At 45.6% G+C, this 17,901-nt stretch overlaps 1 protein-coding gene across 7 annotated transcripts in view; it reads right to left on the bottom strand.

The window, feature by feature from the left end:
* DNAH10 (dynein axonemal heavy chain 10) overlaps positions 1-17,901 on the bottom strand; it is a 149,356-nt gene that overhangs the window by 44,309 nt on the left and 87,146 nt on the right. For all 7 annotated transcript variants that reach the window (XM_027125048.1, XM_027125051.1, XM_027125053.1 and 4 more), the window contains 11 exons: positions 15,526-15,661; positions 13,052-13,174; positions 11,226-11,360; positions 10,693-10,909; positions 8,141-8,260; positions 6,952-7,097; positions 4,594-4,746; positions 3,369-3,629; positions 1,828-2,000; positions 678-771; positions 181-348 (listed from right to left, as the gene is read on the bottom strand). In XM_027125048.1, coding sequence (XP_026980849.1) covers positions 181-348; positions 678-771; positions 1,828-2,000; positions 3,369-3,629; positions 4,594-4,746; positions 6,952-7,097; positions 8,141-8,260; positions 10,693-10,909; positions 11,226-11,360; positions 13,052-13,174; positions 15,526-15,661 — 1,726 coding nt within the window. The remainder of the gene's footprint in view (positions 1-180; positions 349-677; positions 772-1,827; positions 2,001-3,368; positions 3,630-4,593; positions 4,747-6,951; positions 7,098-8,140; positions 8,261-10,692; positions 10,910-11,225; positions 11,361-13,051; positions 13,175-15,525; positions 15,662-17,901) is intronic.

Genomic DNA, 17,901 nt, shown 5'->3' with positions numbered 1-17,901 from the left:
GGGTCTGTGTGTTGAACAAATTCATCAGACCGTTCCCACGCACCACTGGACATGGACACCACTGGATCAGACACAAGCCCACATCCTGAACCAAGAGACAGAGGCATGGGTGCCCTTCCTAGCTCCACCTCCTGGGCACCCATGCAATGCGCTCCCGGAAGAGGTGAGCCGTGTCCGCACCTGGAACAAAGCCTTGGCTGCCTCATAGTCCTGAATGTCTTCATAAATACGCGTTTCCTCTTCGTGCAGAGCCATCCGGAAGTCTCCAAACAGGATGGGGTCCCTCATCACCACCTCCACGTCATCCTTAAAATGTTCCGTGACCAAGCTGCCTATGTGCTCTTCAACCTGACAATACAAGACCACTTCAGGAAGCCAAACTCAACACCACGGACGTGCTAAGACTTGTCAGAAAAAGAGTGTATGCTAGGATTATCTGAAGTAATTTGCATTCGATTTTTTTCCCCATTGGCTGCAAGGTACTTAATAATCCACCCTACTTTACCTGTTGACTCTCATTATTAGTCTCTATTTTTCTGCAGTGTCCCATACAAAAAACACATTGAAAAAAAATACATTGGGTTTTTTTTGATTTGTACTTTTTCTTTTCACCCAGAGAAGAATTTTGTGGTTAGAGTACTTTTTTGCATTTGCTGGTCCATATTCAATGTACTGACCAGTTGCTTGTCTGTTTCATCGATTAACCGGTCGTGGAAGACTCTCAGACACTCGTTCCTCCAGACTCTCACCATCTGGGTCACCGTCTGGAACCTACAGGATGGAAGGGGCAAAACCAGCCACAAAGTTATCTAGAGAAGAGCAGGCTGAATGCTACTATTTTCAGATGGGTACACAGGGTGCAAAAAAGGACAACACTCCCATAGCCTTTTTTCCCCCCTGGTTTCACATTAATTGAAATTTAAAGCAAGCTAACAATTTAATTGTAAAGACCGTAACGTTGTCATTCATAACTTATCCTGCTGCACGGAAGAAAAAGAACATTGTCTATAAGTGACATAAATGACCTGAGAACCTGACAGGACTCCTACTTGCTGGAATTTATGAATTTAAAATCAGCAGCAGAGCCACTGGCAGCTCCTTTTTCTAAGAACCAACTGACCCCAGTTCCGGGTTTTTTTCTGGTTTCTGGCAAAGAGCTCTCACTCCACCCTAAACACCTAGAGCTGCTCTCTCTGGAACTGCCATTCTGAAACCTTCAAGGGCACCCAGGAGTCAGTGTGGGTACGGGGAAAGTTCCTAATTCATTTTCCAATATTTTGTGGATTCATAACATGAATCCGCGAAATTGGAGGATCCCTGCAAACCTACATAGATGGAAGTTTACATTAATGTAAATACACAGATACGTCCAGCTTTCATGAGTCAACCTCTAGACCCAGACTTAAATCCCTTCTGTCCTCCATGCCTAACTTCTCCCAAAGACACATATATTGATAATAGAACCAGTTAGCAACTGACAACAATTCAGGTGTACGAAGGAAAGGCTCCACGCGGGCCAATTTCACCTTTAGAACTGAGAACAAATGGTTGTCACAGCAGTCCTACCGCGGGGTTGAACACACCTGTCCACACGGCCACACACCTGCGTCTCCTGGCTCCACCTGCCTTCAACTCAAGGGCTCAAGAGGCATCAGGTCTTAACCAAGCATTTGACTCTGTTCTTTGTTTAACGTAAACAGAAAGACACTGGGTAATTAATTGATACATGGATTCACACCACATTCCTTGATAGCTCCTCTGTCTTAAAAGAATAAGAAAACCCATCGTACCGATGGGACACATTTTAGTGAGAGAAAACAAACTCACCGTTCTGGCTTAGTGAGGACAAGACCGTTAAAAACCCGCGAGAGATCTCGAAGGTTAAAGATGTAGTGGAACTTGGATGGGGTGGGCAGTAGATCCTGAACAATGTTTTTGTAAAGTGCCAAAGTGCAGGATGTCAGCTTGTCACTTACAGCCACAATGCTCTCATGAAACACCTACAGAATGAAAAGACACCCCCCCAAGTGTCTATCAGTGAATGAATGGATAAGCAAAATGTGGTCCATCCATACCATGGAATATGACTGGGCCATAAAAAAGAACGAAGCACTGACACCTGCTACACTGATGGATGAACCTTGAAAACATGATACTCAGTGAAAGAAACCAAACACAGAAGGCCACATATTGTATGATTCCATCAATGGGAAATTTCCAGGATAGTTGTACAACATTGTGAATGTACTAAATGCCGCTGAACTGTATACTTTAAAATGGTTTTAACAGCTAATCTTATGTTACATGAATTTTACCATAATTTTTTGAGAGGAGGTAAGAAAACAATTAAAGAAATAGAGAAACTAATCATCTGATCTGCTTTTGTTTCCCTAGATTTTCTCATTAACTGACAAATCAACGTGATATGAAACCAAAGCCCCAAACCAGCCCTCAGTTTGAGGCTGATTTGACTAGCGCAGACCTCACTGTTGTGGAAGCGAATGGCTTAACGTAGGGCACGAACACGCCAGGTGACCACTGATCCCACACCTTTATGTTTCCTGCCTGGCCCTTCAGGACTTTAAGTGTGCAAGCCTGCTTTAGAAGGCAAATGGCAGGATCAGAAGGTCATTATTTAAATGAACGGGTTCCATTCATGGGGGTCACGTAAATCACAACGATAACAGCAATCACTAGTATCTAGTGAGTATCGGACATGTGCTGGGCACTGTGCCACACACTTTACATGCATTTTCTCCTTTCATTCTCCCAAACCCTAAGTGAGGGGTACCAGAATTATCTCCCTGTTCCGGAGGAGGATGGGGACTAAAAGCTCTCAAGGGACTTGCCCAAGGAGCAGAATGGGGACTGACTCCAGAGCCCAATTCCTCTAGTTGGTTCCAAGTCCTCTAGTTGGTTCACTGCTGTCACTCAAGGTGGCCTAGGTAACTCAGGGCCACATCACAACTTCCATGGGACCCAGGCACCTTCATGGGTCCCTTCCTCCATAAAAATACATTACTTATATATCTTATTATACATATTATATTCTTTATATATATTATATAAATATATTACATGTTATTTCTAGAAAACTATATTTATACATTATTTTATTTAATTATAATTAAATATATTATCTTACATATATATTATGACTGCCTTGGTAGAAAGATGAATATGATGCAGGCTGAATTATATTGATTCCTTTCTTCTGGTTTTGAAAGAAATGAAAACATGTTCACGGTCCCCTAGAAGCACCGTGGGCTGTGGGCATTGTGTTTGCTGTGCCAGATGCACACGTTGCTACCACGTTTCTACCCAACACACGGCCCTCCAGTTTAGACTTCTAATTAAAATCAAATTACCGAGGTATGGCCTTTGAGGATGGAGGAATAAATTAAGTGCAAAGACTCCTCTGAAGGAAATGGAATGTTGAAGACACTGAACAGCGAAATAAATCTCGGGTCGACTTCGTTGCGGCCTCCCCCCGCTTTCCCCATCGCGGCAATAAAGCCACAGTCTCGGATGCTTTTACAGTTCAGCTCCTTCCCCCGGTCGTACAGGTAGCCTTTGTCCAACAGCAGTTTCAGCAGGGCGATCGGCTGCTGTGTGCCATATTCGTCCACCTTGATTTTTTTTTTTAAAGAAAAGGAAGAACAGTGGTATCATAAAGCAGAACTCAGCAACGCCTCTGCTGCCCACCTAAACTAAATCTCATCTCTCCTCTCGCTCTCTCGGAGCGCTCTGGCTTGAGTTTCATTGGGCTTCTCAGAGTTTGCAGTTCTGTATACTCATGTGTAATTTTTTAGAAATCTGTGTCCCTGTCTAGACTGTAAGCTCCCTGAGGGCAGGAACTGTATACGTTTTGCTCGTCACTTCACAGCACCAGTCCCATAGGAGGTGCTCAATAAATATATCAGTTGGATGGATGGATGGAAAAACAAGTGTGTGGATGGCTGGCTGGATGCAAAGATAGACAGAGGCAAAGATGGATGCACAGATGCATGGATGGATGGATGGATCCTGGCTTTGCAAACAGTCCATCTGGAAGACAGATATTTCAGGGAAAACATGGTTCTGCAGAAAAGATATAAATCTATATCCCAGTGCTAAGAAAACTGTGCACCTCTCAGGCTCTGGCCCCAGAAACACACCCACTGTGCACGCTAAAGTTCCCTTTCCTTGGTAAATCCAGAGGAATCCTGAGGAAGCGCCTGCCCTCATGCTTCCCATGCTTCCCGAAGCCCATGCTTTCGGGCCGAGAGCAGCATTACTGCCCGAAGTACAGCTCATTTGGAAATCTCTCGCTCAAACATATGCTGAATATAGTTCAGAGGCTGCCGTGATACCTACTTCCCTCCTTTGAGAAACTACGGAACACAATCTAAGGAAAGGGTCTCTCTGGTTAAGAAGACACTTCCTGTCACACTGTCCCTTAAGCTGACTCCTGGTAACCTGGGCCCTGCAGACATTGTGCAGAATGAAGACAGGCGTTCTCACGCTCACCCACTCCACACACACACACACACACACACACACGGCCACACAAACACAGCACACTGCCCCGCCCCTGCCGTTAACCCCACCAACCTTTGGCATGTTCATGTCATCCATGAACACCAGGAGGCGCTTCCCCATGGGTGGGCCGTACGTGTCTTTGGTTCGTTTTTCCACGCTGGCTTCTAAATTTCTTTGGATATCCATGGACGTGGTGCGGGAGGAGAAACTGACCATTAACACAATCTGAAACAGAAAGAGATTATTCCAAAGGTGGTCTTTTTTTTCACAGTACCTACAGGGAATGTTTGATCGTAAGCTAGCACCTCTTTTGCAAATTCGTTGGTATCTGAACTAACTTTTTTATAACCCAACGTGAGTCTGAACTTCACTCTATCTTGTAGCGCTAATGCAGGAATTCCCCTTCCCTTTTGGCAGGTTGTGTGAAGCAATAACTGGTTGCCAGGTGTGACAGCGTGGACTTCTAACCAGGCGACCTCAGAACCATCACTTAACCTTTCAGAGCCTCGTTCTTCTCATCTGAAAGATGATTTTAATGAAATCTTCTTGGACTACTTCATAGAGTGACTTTATCATGTGAGATGAAATACACCAAGGTGTTTTCAAAACGACAAAGCAATATTCAAACATAAGTTACTATCGTGCCTGCTACATCTTAATAAATAAGTCAAAGACAGCATGAACAAACACTAGTTAGTCCTTGGAAGTAACCACTGAGAGAAAGGTGAGGGAGGCCCCCCGATCCCTGTGTGGGGCGCACATCCTCACGCACTCGTACTTGGGGCTTCTCCCCTGCCCCTTCTTAGAGCGATGGGTGAGAGTTCACTGATCAGTGGCTCCGACACTTAATTATGCATCAGAGTCAGCTGGAGGGCAGCCTGATGGGGTCCCATCCTCAGAGTTTCCGATTCAGTAGGTCCCAGTGGTATAAGAAAGTTTTCAGGTGATGCTTATGCTGTGGGTCCAGGGACCACACGTTCGGAACCGCTGCCTTAGATAACACCCTTCTACAAGGTGTCCACAAGTGCAGGTGCACCTGAGCTGAACATCTGAAGGTGAATCTGCTTCTCTTTGTCATGAACGTATCCAGATATGTCTTGTTGGGCCGATAAGCACGAGCTGCTGAGTCCCGGTGGGAAGGGTCACAGCGGGGGGGGGCTTCTGAACACGGGTTCCCTTTGCTCCATAAACTGGTAGGTCCTTCTGGCCGTAAACATCCTTCGTGTGCCCTCCACGATGGCATCCTCAGAGCTAAATAAACCATGCCTGCACGTGCTGGTATGTGAGTGACCTTGACCATCCATTCGTGGGCAGTGCAACCCAGTCCCGCCCACATCCCTTACGTGCCCATCGTCAAGCTGGGCTGACCACTCCCCGGCCCAGAGGGCCACGTGGCTTCCCGGAGCCTCTTTGCTCCTGGAGGCACCAGCCTAAGGGAGAGTCAGAGGAAAGCAGTGGGGAACTGTCTCCCCTCTGAGGTTCCAGAAGGCCAGAACAGGAATTGGGAACTTAAATGACGGGCAACATTAACAAGGAACTGAGTCAGTGTGTGGACTGGGGACAAATCTATGACAGCTGGAGATCCTGAGTCACAGGCAGCTTCTTGGAGGAGATAAGAATCTTTACATGGTTATTAAACATAAAGCAGGACTTGTTTAAAGCCAAGAGAGCTGCAGTGGTGAGCAGGTGGGCCCCGCAGGACCACTCTGAGTACGCAGAGGAGGAATGCCGCGCTCTTTCATAACGTCTCGGTGCACCTGGCACATTCTGCACGATCGTGTTTCATTTTCGCGTTTTGTCTCCCCTCCTCACAAGATCGGGCCTTAACAGCCTTGTTCACTGTCGTTTGCCCTGGGGCACCCAGACCCTCCTACGTTTGACATGTGGCTGGAGGAAGGAGGGGAGAAACCACAAAGTGGTGATGAGGAATGTGAATGCCAGCCTCCAGACGACTCCCAAGTGCCCTCACCTCCAGGCACCCACACCCTGTGTAGCCCCCTCCCGTGCTGTATCAGGGTGGGCCATGGTGGTTTCTGTGTGACCCACAGAATGTGGCAGAAGCGATGGTGTGTGATTTCCTGGGTCATATGAAGCATTGCAGCATCTGCTTTGATATCCTGTACGTTCATTCTGCGGGGAGCCAGCTACCATGTCAAGAGGACACCAGCAGCCCTTGGAGAGGCCCACATGGTGGGGAACTGAGGCCGACCATTTCGGAAGAGGGTCCTCCAGCTACAGTCAAGCCTTCAGATGACCACAGCCCTGGTCAACCTTGCAATCTCATGAGAGAGCCTGGGCTAGAACTACCCAGCTAACCCACTCCCAGATTCCTGACCTGCAGAAACTGACATAGTGTTTGTTGTATGAGCTGCTTCGTGTTGGGGTAACTTGTTACGTGGCAACAGATAACAGATACAAATAATGACTTACATTAGTTTCTTCGTTCAGGTTTTTAAGGAAGTTCTGGGTAGTGGCTGTCTTGGAGGTGCCAGATTCACCAACCAAAATAACAGGTTGCCTAATCTTAACCATTTGTTCCAGCGTCCAGGTAGTACGGGTTGTATCCACTGTGTGAACTAAGGAATATATGAAGAACAGGAGCATCACAGAAATGCCAACAAGGTGTGCATTGGGCAACCTGGAGCTTCACAGGATCCCATAAATCCCATAAAAAGCATCAGCAAAAACCCAAGAGGTGACCTTGAAAACGTATATATGGGTGAAATCATCTTAGGAGAACCTCACTACCCCAACCATTATTTTTAATAGCTTTATGGAGGTATAACCCACATACCATAAAATTCACTCCAATTTTAAGTGTACAATTTGATGAGTTTGATACCTTTCTACAGCTGTGTCATCATCACCACATCCAGGTGTAGAACACCCAAACGGTTTTAACATCCCATTCTGATTTATACTCAGGATATTAAAAACTCAGCTTCTCCACTGCATATGTCACTCACTTATCACTTATCAGGATTTGGTTTCCTGACCAACAATTTCCTCTGACGAGAGCATGAAGCCTCAAAGTCAGGTCCGGCTTACTCCTGCGTTGGCAATTTTTAATCCTGATTGGTTCCTGAGAAAATACGTACACCTCACTCTAAAAGAACTCCATACAAACCAAAATCAGATGTTCGTTACGTGAAACGCTTCAGCCTCTATGTTATCCAAATGGCCAGAGGTGTGCACGTAAAACACGACCCAATACACAAAGCCCGTGGCACGCGGCCCCTCAAGGCGGCATCCCTTACAAAACGCTGCCTTGTTCATTCCACTTTCACTCCTTCCTTCGTCCCTCCCCACGCCCAGCCAGCTCTGTGGGGCAGAAGGGAGCCTGTGCAAAGCAACGGGAAGCAGACCGGCACCCTACCTCTTGCCCCGACCTGTCAGGATCCGCCTGCCCAGGGAAAGAGCTGAGAGGCACAGCCAGCAGCACATGAAAGGGATCCAAAGTGCCGCCCTCTTGGAAAAGCCCACGGCTCACGTTCCTCAGTTTCTCCCAACCAGCACTCCGGGGGGGACTCAGAGTACCACAGGGACCTCAGAATCTTTTTCCCTTCCTCACAGAACGAGAACCAGACACGCTTAAACCGAGGGTTTGGTTCTCACTTACCCAGGATGTCAATAAATTTCCTCTCACGGGAATGAACATACTTTGGAACTAATTTATTCCATGGTATCCATTTCTTCTGTGTGGGATCAAAATGGAAGTCAAACAAGGTTGGAAGGTGACCTGTAACAAACAGTGGTCTGTTTCACTTCGATCGTGGACATGGAAATACAGGATCAGCTTTGGCTCATGCTTGAAATGAACTAATGCTATTTGCTCCCTGGACAGAAACTTAATTGAATAGATAGATAAGGATGGATGGATGGATAGATGGATGGATGGATGGATGGATGGATGGGTAGATAGAGATAGATAAAAATGGATGGATGGATAAAGAGAGATAGACAGATAGAGAGATAGATAGATAGATAGATTTAAATATAACTGGGCTAGGGAACCCAGGAAAAGGCTCAGAAGGGAGGGGATTGGAAGTCAGAGCTGTGGACATGGTGAAAAGTCTCATTAAGAGTGAAAAGAGGGTCTAGGACCAAATCCTGATGTGAGGGAGGGGTAGAGGAAGGAGACTCAACAAAGGAGACTTTGAGGGCATGGCCAGGATGGAGCAGGATGGAGGAAGAACGTTTTCAGAAGGCAGAAAGTGGTACCATGTCCGATGCTGGGACAACGTCGGAGAAGCAAAGACCAGAAGGGGTCACCAGATCCGGTAACGAGAAGGCAGTGCATGTGCAGTTTGGGAGGAGCAGTTTGGGTAGAGATGTCTGAGAGCCTGTGGGATGGGATTGGGAGAGAGGGACAGATGGAAAATATAGGAGAAAGAGCAGAAAACCAGTGAAGCCAGGAGCCTGATGAGGAGGGTGTGGGTAGACCTCAAAGCACAGGGCGGGTCCAGCTGGGAGCTGGTCTCCTCTCCCCTGAGAAAGGAGACAGGAGAAGATGGGGGCTGGAAAAATTCCTATCTGACGGTGTCCATTTTTCCTGTTGCAGGAAGAAGGAAGGTCACCTGCAGAGAGAGGGGAGAGGGCCATGTGGAGATTTGGAGAAAGAGGGAGATGAACTGCCCCCGTGGGGACAGGAGAGGGAGTTCAAGTTCAAGACTGAATTTATGGAGGTGCCAGACTTCGTGGTTGTGTGATTGTCTCAGTATCCCTCAGCCCCTGGAGAGGCAGAGAAAGCAGGCTTGGGTTTTCTCAGAGAGATTCGACAGAAGGGCAATTAGGCAAGAGGGGTTGAAGCGACAGGGCGGCAGAAGAGGATTCAGAAGGTTCAGAAGGTGGTAGGAAGAATGGCGGGGGGCGGGGGACAGTCCCCACGAGGCCAACTGGGGTCACGTGTGGCAGGAATCACAGAAGCCGACTGTGAAGCAGGGACTGGGAGGTATGCATTTATGATGCAGACAGAACTGTGCCAGGTGCTATGAGCTAGGATAATGTCGAGGGACCCGGATCCTGGAGCTGAGTGCAGAAGGCATCTGGAAGGGGGTTGTCTACACGGCCATTCATGTCCCCAAGACGAGAGCAAACTAGGGAGAAAGACCAGACCGGGACCAGCATCGTCTCTGATGGCAGCAGCACGTAGCCGGCATGGTATGCATAGCTGGGAAGCACCCCCCGAGCCCGCCGCCAAAGGAGACTCAGGGTCCCAAGAAAGTACAAGCAAACTACTCCCCAAAAGACCATAGAGTTTTTTTTATTGGGGTATAGTTGTTTTACAATGTTGTGTTAGTTTCTACTGTACAGAGAAGTGGAGGAGTTCCCTGTGCTACACAGCAGGTTCTCATTAGGACCTATTTTATATATATTGTGTATATATGTCAGTCCCAATCTCCCAATTCATCCCATCCCCCCTTTCCTCCCTTGGTGTCCGAACAAAGACCAAAGACTTTTAAAACATCTTTTATTTGCTCAATGACTCTCCACTAGAAAGACCTACGATCATTTTACTTTGCGCTTTAAAAAGAACAGCCCAGGTAATGATTACAGGATACAGCTTGGGTCTCCCTGCCAAGCCATATTCAAATGTCATTAAGAGACAGACAAAGAAGGATCCTAGTGTCAGCTATAGTTCTTGGAGAATGCCACATTTTCATCATATATGGTTCTTTGAGGATGCACATTCTTCATGCAAACAGTTAAACCTTACTATAATGATTTCCTATGAATGGTCTGCAAATCCACACGTGATTGTCTCCTGTGCAAATACTCAGGAATAGAGCAGATGAATTAAGCGGTGGAATTTTAGAGAAAAAAAAAAAAGAGAGAGAAGCCCAAAGGAGAAGAACTTCAAAGGCAAGCACAATGTGAAAATTTTAAAGAGCTTAAACAGAGTGAAGGAAGCTAGCACCTAAGCTAGGGGGGAAAAGGGCAGACTCAGCAAAAAAGGCCGTCCCAGGGAGCTGGGCTCTGCTATAGCAGTTCACGCATTTGAACGTCTCCTGACGGTACCACTGGGTGCTCTGACCGTTGCACATTTCTCTACAGGAGAAAACAACCTGGAAAACCCATATAGGCATACATATGGAAAAGCAAGGTCACGTCCTCTTAAAAACCTAACCAAAAACATTCTGAGCAGGAAAACAAGCTACCTTTGGTTCCTACCTGGCAGTTCCCCAGGGTTGGCCCAAACCCCTTCCGTATCAGCAGTAGGCAAAGAAGCGATGTTTTTAATGCATTCATCAAATTTAGCCCTTCCATCCTCGAGCAGGGCAGCGCCCAGAGAGCAGCACAGAGCCTCTAAGAAGTAGCACTCCAGAACATCGCGGTCCTCGATTTCTCCCTCTAGTAACGAATCCAGCATCTTGGTTAACTGGGTTACCTGGTTCACAGGAAAACACCTGGGTCCGTCCATATATTCCACACACCCCCACCAGGGTGAGTTCTGGTCATAAATCCCGGGATCCCAGATCCCAAAGCAGTGGGAACTATATGACCCACCATATTGGTTTCAACAGATGGAGCCCAGTATCTTGTCTTGCATAGGGTCACAAAAAGAAGTATTGTGTCCTCCTTGTCAGTAGCTGGCAATGTTAGAACTTACCCATCTGGCATCTTTGCTCCCCTTGAAAGCCCACTGGGGGGGGAGGTCCATCTTTAGGGAAGAATTTCTTTTTTGCCGACAGATCCTTACTTACCATATTTAGGCTTGTCTGCGGAACTATTGTCTTCAGCTTCTCTCCTTGTTTTCCAGCCACTATTCCTTCCGTTATCACATCAATGAGATAGGGTACATATTTCTCAAACAGACTCTGTAAATCACCTTGCTCCACCTATAAAAGAGCAGAATTTCAAAGCATTTTCATGGGTTCCTTTATTTAAATGGAAGTTCGTGGGAAGCTTTGCTTGTAGAAAGAGGGGGGGAGAGGGAACTTCCCCGGTGGTCCAGTGGCTATGAGTCCACGCTCCCAATGCAGGGGGCCAGGGTTCGATCCCTGGTCAGGGAACTAGATCCCACATGCCACAACTAAGAGTTCGCATGACGCAACTAAAGATCCCGCGTGCCACAACTAAGACCCGCCTGGCGCAGCCAAATAAATAAATAAATATTAAAAAAAAAAGAGGGGGTGAGAAATATTTTCTGATGAATGAGAAATTTGGCAGGTGAATAAACTCTGATAACTCATATATTTGTAGAGAAATTTGTCCTTTATAATGCTCTTTCATTTCATCGTGAAGCCTTTGATTTCACTGACCTGGGAGGGAGGTGCCACAAAAGGTCCCATTTGATAGAAAAAGCGCAGGTTACCTTAGAGCTCAAACGACATGGCCACAGTCATTGAGCAAAGAGTGCAAAGCCGTGGAAGGTCCTTCTCCCTACCAAGGCATTGATGATCACCAGGGATTGCATGGGCGGTCATCCCCCATTTGACAGTGTGCCTCAAATGGTCCCATCATGTTTCCCTTGGTCTTCTTTGGGGTAATTATGTCCTGGCTTCCAATTCACCATCAGCCTAGTGGTCCTTCTAGAGACGTATCCTGTGTGGTCATGGTGTCCCAGGTGTGGTCAAGCCACAACGTTCACATGACTGTCACATCTATCTCTGCAGCTTTCAATGAAGCCTACCATTAAGACAATACACATTTTTGAGCAGCCATGTGATACGTCACGGGGTTTGAGGTCAACTGAAACCATCGGATCTCAATTCCATGACAAACTAGGTCCTTCACACACTGCATTCATCCAACTGAGCAAAGCAGGAGGTGCTGGGCACCTAATAGAGACAAGTCTCCCAACTCCTGGGCTTGGCTGGATAAGGGCTTGCCAACTACAACGCATAAGCCAAATCTGGCCTGCCACCTGTTTTTGTAAATAAAGTTTTATTGGTATATTGTTATGCCCATTCATGTACTGTGGCTGCTTTCATACCACAATGGCAGGGTTGAGTAGTTGCAAAGAAACCACATGGCCCGCAAAGCCTAAACTATCTACTCTCTACTCTTTCACAGAAAAAATTTGTCGCTCCCTGGTCTAGACTATCAAAATCACTACCTATCCCACCTGCTGTGAATTATCTGGAAATCTAATAAGGGTGTCTCCCATGTTTTTTATTTTTTACTTTTTTATTTTTATATTTTTTGCGGTACGCGGGCCTCTCACTGCTGTGGCCTCTCCCGTTGCGGAGCACAGGCTCTGGACGCGCAGGCTCAGCGGCCATGGCTCACAGGTCCAGCCGCTCCGCGGCATGTGGGATCTTCCCGGACCAGGGCACGAACCCGTGTCCCCTGCATCGGCAGGCGGACTCCCAACCACTGCGCCACCAGGGAAGCCCCGGGTGTCTTCCATGTTTTTATCCAACTTATTGATAACATTAAGTGCTCAAGATCCTGGGCAGGTCAAGGTCAAGGTCATGGCCTTCAACAACAAACATCCCTCTGAGTTACTTTTATCCAACTAGCCACCAATACTAGTAACTGGTAAGTTCATTTTGGGAATAATTTTCATTTTGGGAATAATTTTCACCTTGTTTTGTATTTGATTAACCCATTTTTTCCAGTACGGTTGATATTTCAAGTTTTTCGGATCCACGTAAACCATTCCACATCGAGACACAGTCGCAGGGGAGGCGTACTGTAAATCTCCAACCTGGAGAAACAAACAAGATCAGTGTTTTCTACAGCTACAGACAACTGGAGTACGTGTTTTAAAGCCGTTGCTTGTACAAAGTTTTTACAAATGCATAAAACCCAAGTCATACCCCAGTTAACACAGCTTTTATGAGGTTTCTAATTGAACACTTAGGTTTATCATGGGAAGATTATGCATCTCTGATGTAGCACTTTTTAAGTTTCTTTTACCATAAAATTAATATGAAAATTAACATGCTGTAGAATATCTGGCCAAAATTAAAAAGTATAAAGAAGAAAATAAGTTAACCAAAATCCCACCACCAAGAAACAAACACTGTTTTGGGGTGTTTTCCTTTCAGTCTTTTTTCTTTATTTTTTATAACATAATTGAGATCAGGGAATATGAAACTTAATAAGTATGCATCTAACAGCAATATTAACACACCAGTCTCTCTTCATCTGAAAAAAAGACACAGTTCAGTCAGTCAACAAAATAATGATATGCATAAATACTCATACATCGACAAATTTTGCAGGCCAAGTTAGGAATGGTATTAGCACTAAGGTAGAGTGAAAGCAAGTCTCAGGACCACAACCGTGAAACAGGTTCAGAGGATATGATAGAAAGTTTGAAAAATGAAGATAAGATAAAGGCAAATAGTGAGAGAGAGAGAGAAAAAAAAGGCAACTATAAACTCCAGTAAAAAAAAAATGGCTCCAAAAGAAAGTAAATGTATCACAGTTCCTGGACTTCTTGCTTCGCTAGCAAGTATATCACCGTATACTAGTTGGCTGTACAGTAAATATTTCCTAATTCATAATGATGTAAATATGTTTACTGGTTTAATTGACTTAGCAGTATAGTATTCTATGGAGGGGAGGTGGGCTGATGGTATAAAAGATGAACCCTCACTTTCATAGCAGTCAGTCAACAGATAATGTGTAACCTTGATAAAGGAAGAAATAGCATGCAAAGTGGGTTCCTTTAGACACTAGCGTAACCATCAGAAGAAACAACTCAAGTGTGAAATGTAAGTACCTCTGGGATACAGTAAGGAGGGACGAGGGCAGCAGGTAGAAGAACAGAGTGGTACTCATCATAAATTCTTCTGCATTGTTTGGGTTTTCTTCAATCATCTATATTTATAGCTATTTTAATAAACATTTTAGTCTACAAATAACAAATGCGGGAGAGGGTGTGGAGAAAAGGGAACCCTCCTACACCGTTGGTGGGAATGTAAGTTGGTGCAGCCACTGTGAAGAACAGTATGGAGGTTCCTTAAAAAAACTAAAAATAGAGCTACTATAGGATCCAGCAATCCCACTCCTGGGCATATATCTGGACAAAACTATAATTCAAAAAGATACATGTACCACAGCGTTCACTGCAGCACTATTTACAATGGCCAAGACATGGAAACAACCTAAATTTCCAGCGACAGATGAGCGGATAAAGAAGATGTGGTACATATATACAATGGAATACTACTCAGCCATGAAAAAGAATGAAATAGTGCCATTTGCAGCAACATGGATGGACCTAGAGATTATCATACTAAGTGAAGTAGGTCAGAAGGAGAAAGACAAATACCATATGATATCACTTATACGTGGAATCTAAAATATGACACAAGTGAACTTATTTACGAAACAGAAACACACTCACAGACATAGAGAACAGAATTGTGGTTGCCAAGGGGGAGGGGGCTGGGGGAGGGATGGATTGGGTGTTTGGGATTAGCAGATGCAAACTATTATACATAGGATGGATAAACAACCAGGTCCCACTATATAGCACAGGGAACTATATTCAGTATCCTGTGATAAACCATAATGGAAAAGAATATGAAAAAGAATGTATATAAATGTATAACTAAATCACTCTGCTGAACAGCAGAAATCAACACAACATTGTAAATCAACTATACTTCAATAAAATAAAATTTTTAAAAAATAAACATTTTAGGGACTTCCCTGGTGGTACAGTGGTTAAGAATCTGCCTGCCAATGCAGGGGACACAGATTTGATCCCTGGTCCAGGAAGATCCCACATGCAGTGGAGCAACTAAGCCCGTGCGCCACAACTATTGAGCCCGCGTGCCACAACTACTGAAGCCTGCACGCCTAGAGCCCATGCCCTGCAACAAGAGAAGCCACCACAATGAGAAGCCTGCACACCGCAACGAAGAGTAGCCCCCTCTCGATGCAACTAGAGAAAGCCCACGCGTGTCGACGAAGACCCGAAGCAGCCAAAAATAAATTTAAAAAATTACAAATGTAAATAAAAAATTAAAAGTTAAAAAATAAACATTTTAAATTTTAATTAAAAGAAAGACATATTTGAAATTATTTTTCATCACTACTTGCCTCGAAGACCAGGGCACAGTGTGCTTGAAGCCGAATACGCTCACCGTTGGCCAACGTCAGCAGCCTGTTGTCGTCCATCACAGAATTCATGTTCTCCACCCACAGAGCGTCCACATCACCATCAAATAAAATATACCTGCAGCAACCAGAGAAAAGTGAGCCATGTACGGCTTCCAACTATGGAATTTGGTGCAACTTTCCTGTTCATGTTGAACGTCTTTTCCCAGGGTTTCCTTTTTTTCTTTTCATTTTTTTTTCTTGCGGTACGTGGGCCTCTCACTGTCGTGGCCTCTCCCGTTGCGGAGCACAGGCTCCGGACGCGCAGGCTCAGCGGCCACGGCTCACGGGCCCAGCCGCTCCGCGGCATGTGGGATCTTCCCGGACCGGGGCACGACCCCGTGTCTCCTGCATCGGCAGGCGGACTCTCAACCACTGCGCCACCAGGGAAGCCCCGTTTTTTCTCTTTTAAAGATTTTTTTTTTTTTTGATGTGGACCATTTTTAAAGTCTTTGTTGAATTTGTTACAATATTGCTTCTGTCTTATGTTTTGGTTTTTCGGCCCCGAGGCATGTGGGATCTTAGCTCCCCGACCAGGGATCGAACCTGCACCCCCTGCATTGGAAGGCGAAGTCTTAACCACTGGACCGCCAGGGAAGTCCCACAGGGTTTTCTAACCAGGATCTGAGATAGGGCACCCTACTTGGTGCTTACAATAGTTTATATATATATAAACTATTCGAGTTAGTCACCAACATTTAAGAATCAGGAAACCTGACCCAACAATCTGGATTCCCTGCTTCCCTGGCAAACAGGAAGGTCTGACGGTACATACTTGCATTCCCGCGTGGGAACGATGTGCTGCTGCTGGTAGTAGCTGCCCATGAAGACACAGTGTCCCAGTCCACCTCATTCTTTTCTTAAATCTGAGCATCAGCTGCTATTTACCGCTGGTTTGGACACCTAGTCCTCTTATGGCCAAGTTAAAAGGATTTCATATACCCATGTGTACGGGATTGAATGGTGGCCCCCATAAGATAGGTCTATCCAGAAGCTGTGAGTGGGACCTTATTTGGAAAAAAGGTCTTTGCAGATATAATTAAGGTAAGGATCTTGAGATGAGATCATCCTGGATTATCCAACAACAAGTATCCTTACATCGGGGGAAGCCACATGAAGACGGAGGCAGAGATTGGGGGGATGCGGCCATAAGCCAAGCAATGCCTGGGGTCACTAAAGCTGTCAAAGGCAAGGGAGGACCTTCCTCTAGAATCTTCAGAGGCAGTGCTGCCCCGTCTTTGTTTCAGACTTCTGGCCTCCAGAAATGATGAAGAATAAATTTCTGGGTGGTATTGTTTTAGCCACCCAGTTAATGGTAATTTGTTACAGAGGCCCTGCAGAAGCTAATACACCATGTAACTTGGCCCATTTCACTCCCTGATGCTACCTGCTGGGCCCCTAGGAGCATCTGCATTTGCAAAGCCCTGGTTTACACACCATCCTTCCTGGCAGGAGATCTACTTTGGCTTCAGGGCCTCCGGTGTTCAAGCTACGTGACCCTTCAGTTCTGTGGCTATAGTGGGTCACATCACAGTAAAGCCCAGCTCCGAGGGAGACTGTGTTGGACAGGGGGATTCTACTGTGCTGGAATGCTGATTTGATATTGCTTCCATTTAATTCACTGATATGAGTAGTTGGATTTTTCCAGCATTAACCTTTTGGTTTATTTTCTTCCAGTATTTTTTTTTAACTTTTTTTTATCTTAAATAATTTCAAACTTACAGAGTTGCAAGAATAGACGAGTGCAAAGAAGTACCATATGCCCTCCAACCAGACTCTCCAGTTGTTAATTTTGCCCCGTGGACGCTCTTTTGCTCTCTCTCTGTTTTCCTGAATCATTTGAAAATAAGTTGCGGCCATGATGCCCTGTATTCCTAAATGCTTAAGCACGTGTTTCCTAAGAACAAGCACCTTCTCTAATATAACCACAGTACAGTTATCAAAATCAGGACATTTAGCATCGATAGACTACTGTTAGCTAATATACACTCCATGTTCAAATTTCACCAACTGTCCCAAAAGAAAGTCTCCATTTTATAGCATCGTAGGAAGACTAGATTCAGGCTACAATCAATAGATGCTAAAACCGTCGGGTGAAGGTTTGACGAGGAATGTAGGGTATTTACATAGTCTTAGGGTATCTCCCCACACCTTGCATATCAATTGCAGAAGGAAAAATGGCAGATACCACCCTAACCTGATGATCGAAGTTAAAGTCACCAATAAGGGGGCAAACCAGTATCACGTGCTTCCGATGAGACGCTGAGAAGGGCACCATGTCCCTTCTGAGAGATTCCTGCAAGGACACGTAGCCTGCAT

The sequence above is a fragment of the Aethalodelphis obliquidens genome, unplaced genomic scaffold (assembly GCF_003676395.1).
Source record: "Aethalodelphis obliquidens isolate GAN/ISIS:26980383/991018 unplaced genomic scaffold, ASM367639v1 scaffold28, whole genome shotgun sequence".
In the NCBI taxonomy this organism is placed as follows: Eukaryota; Metazoa; Chordata; class Mammalia; order Artiodactyla; family Delphinidae; genus Aethalodelphis; species Aethalodelphis obliquidens.
Note: the sequence above shows the minus strand (reverse complement) of the source record. Positions and strands in the feature narration are given on the sequence as shown.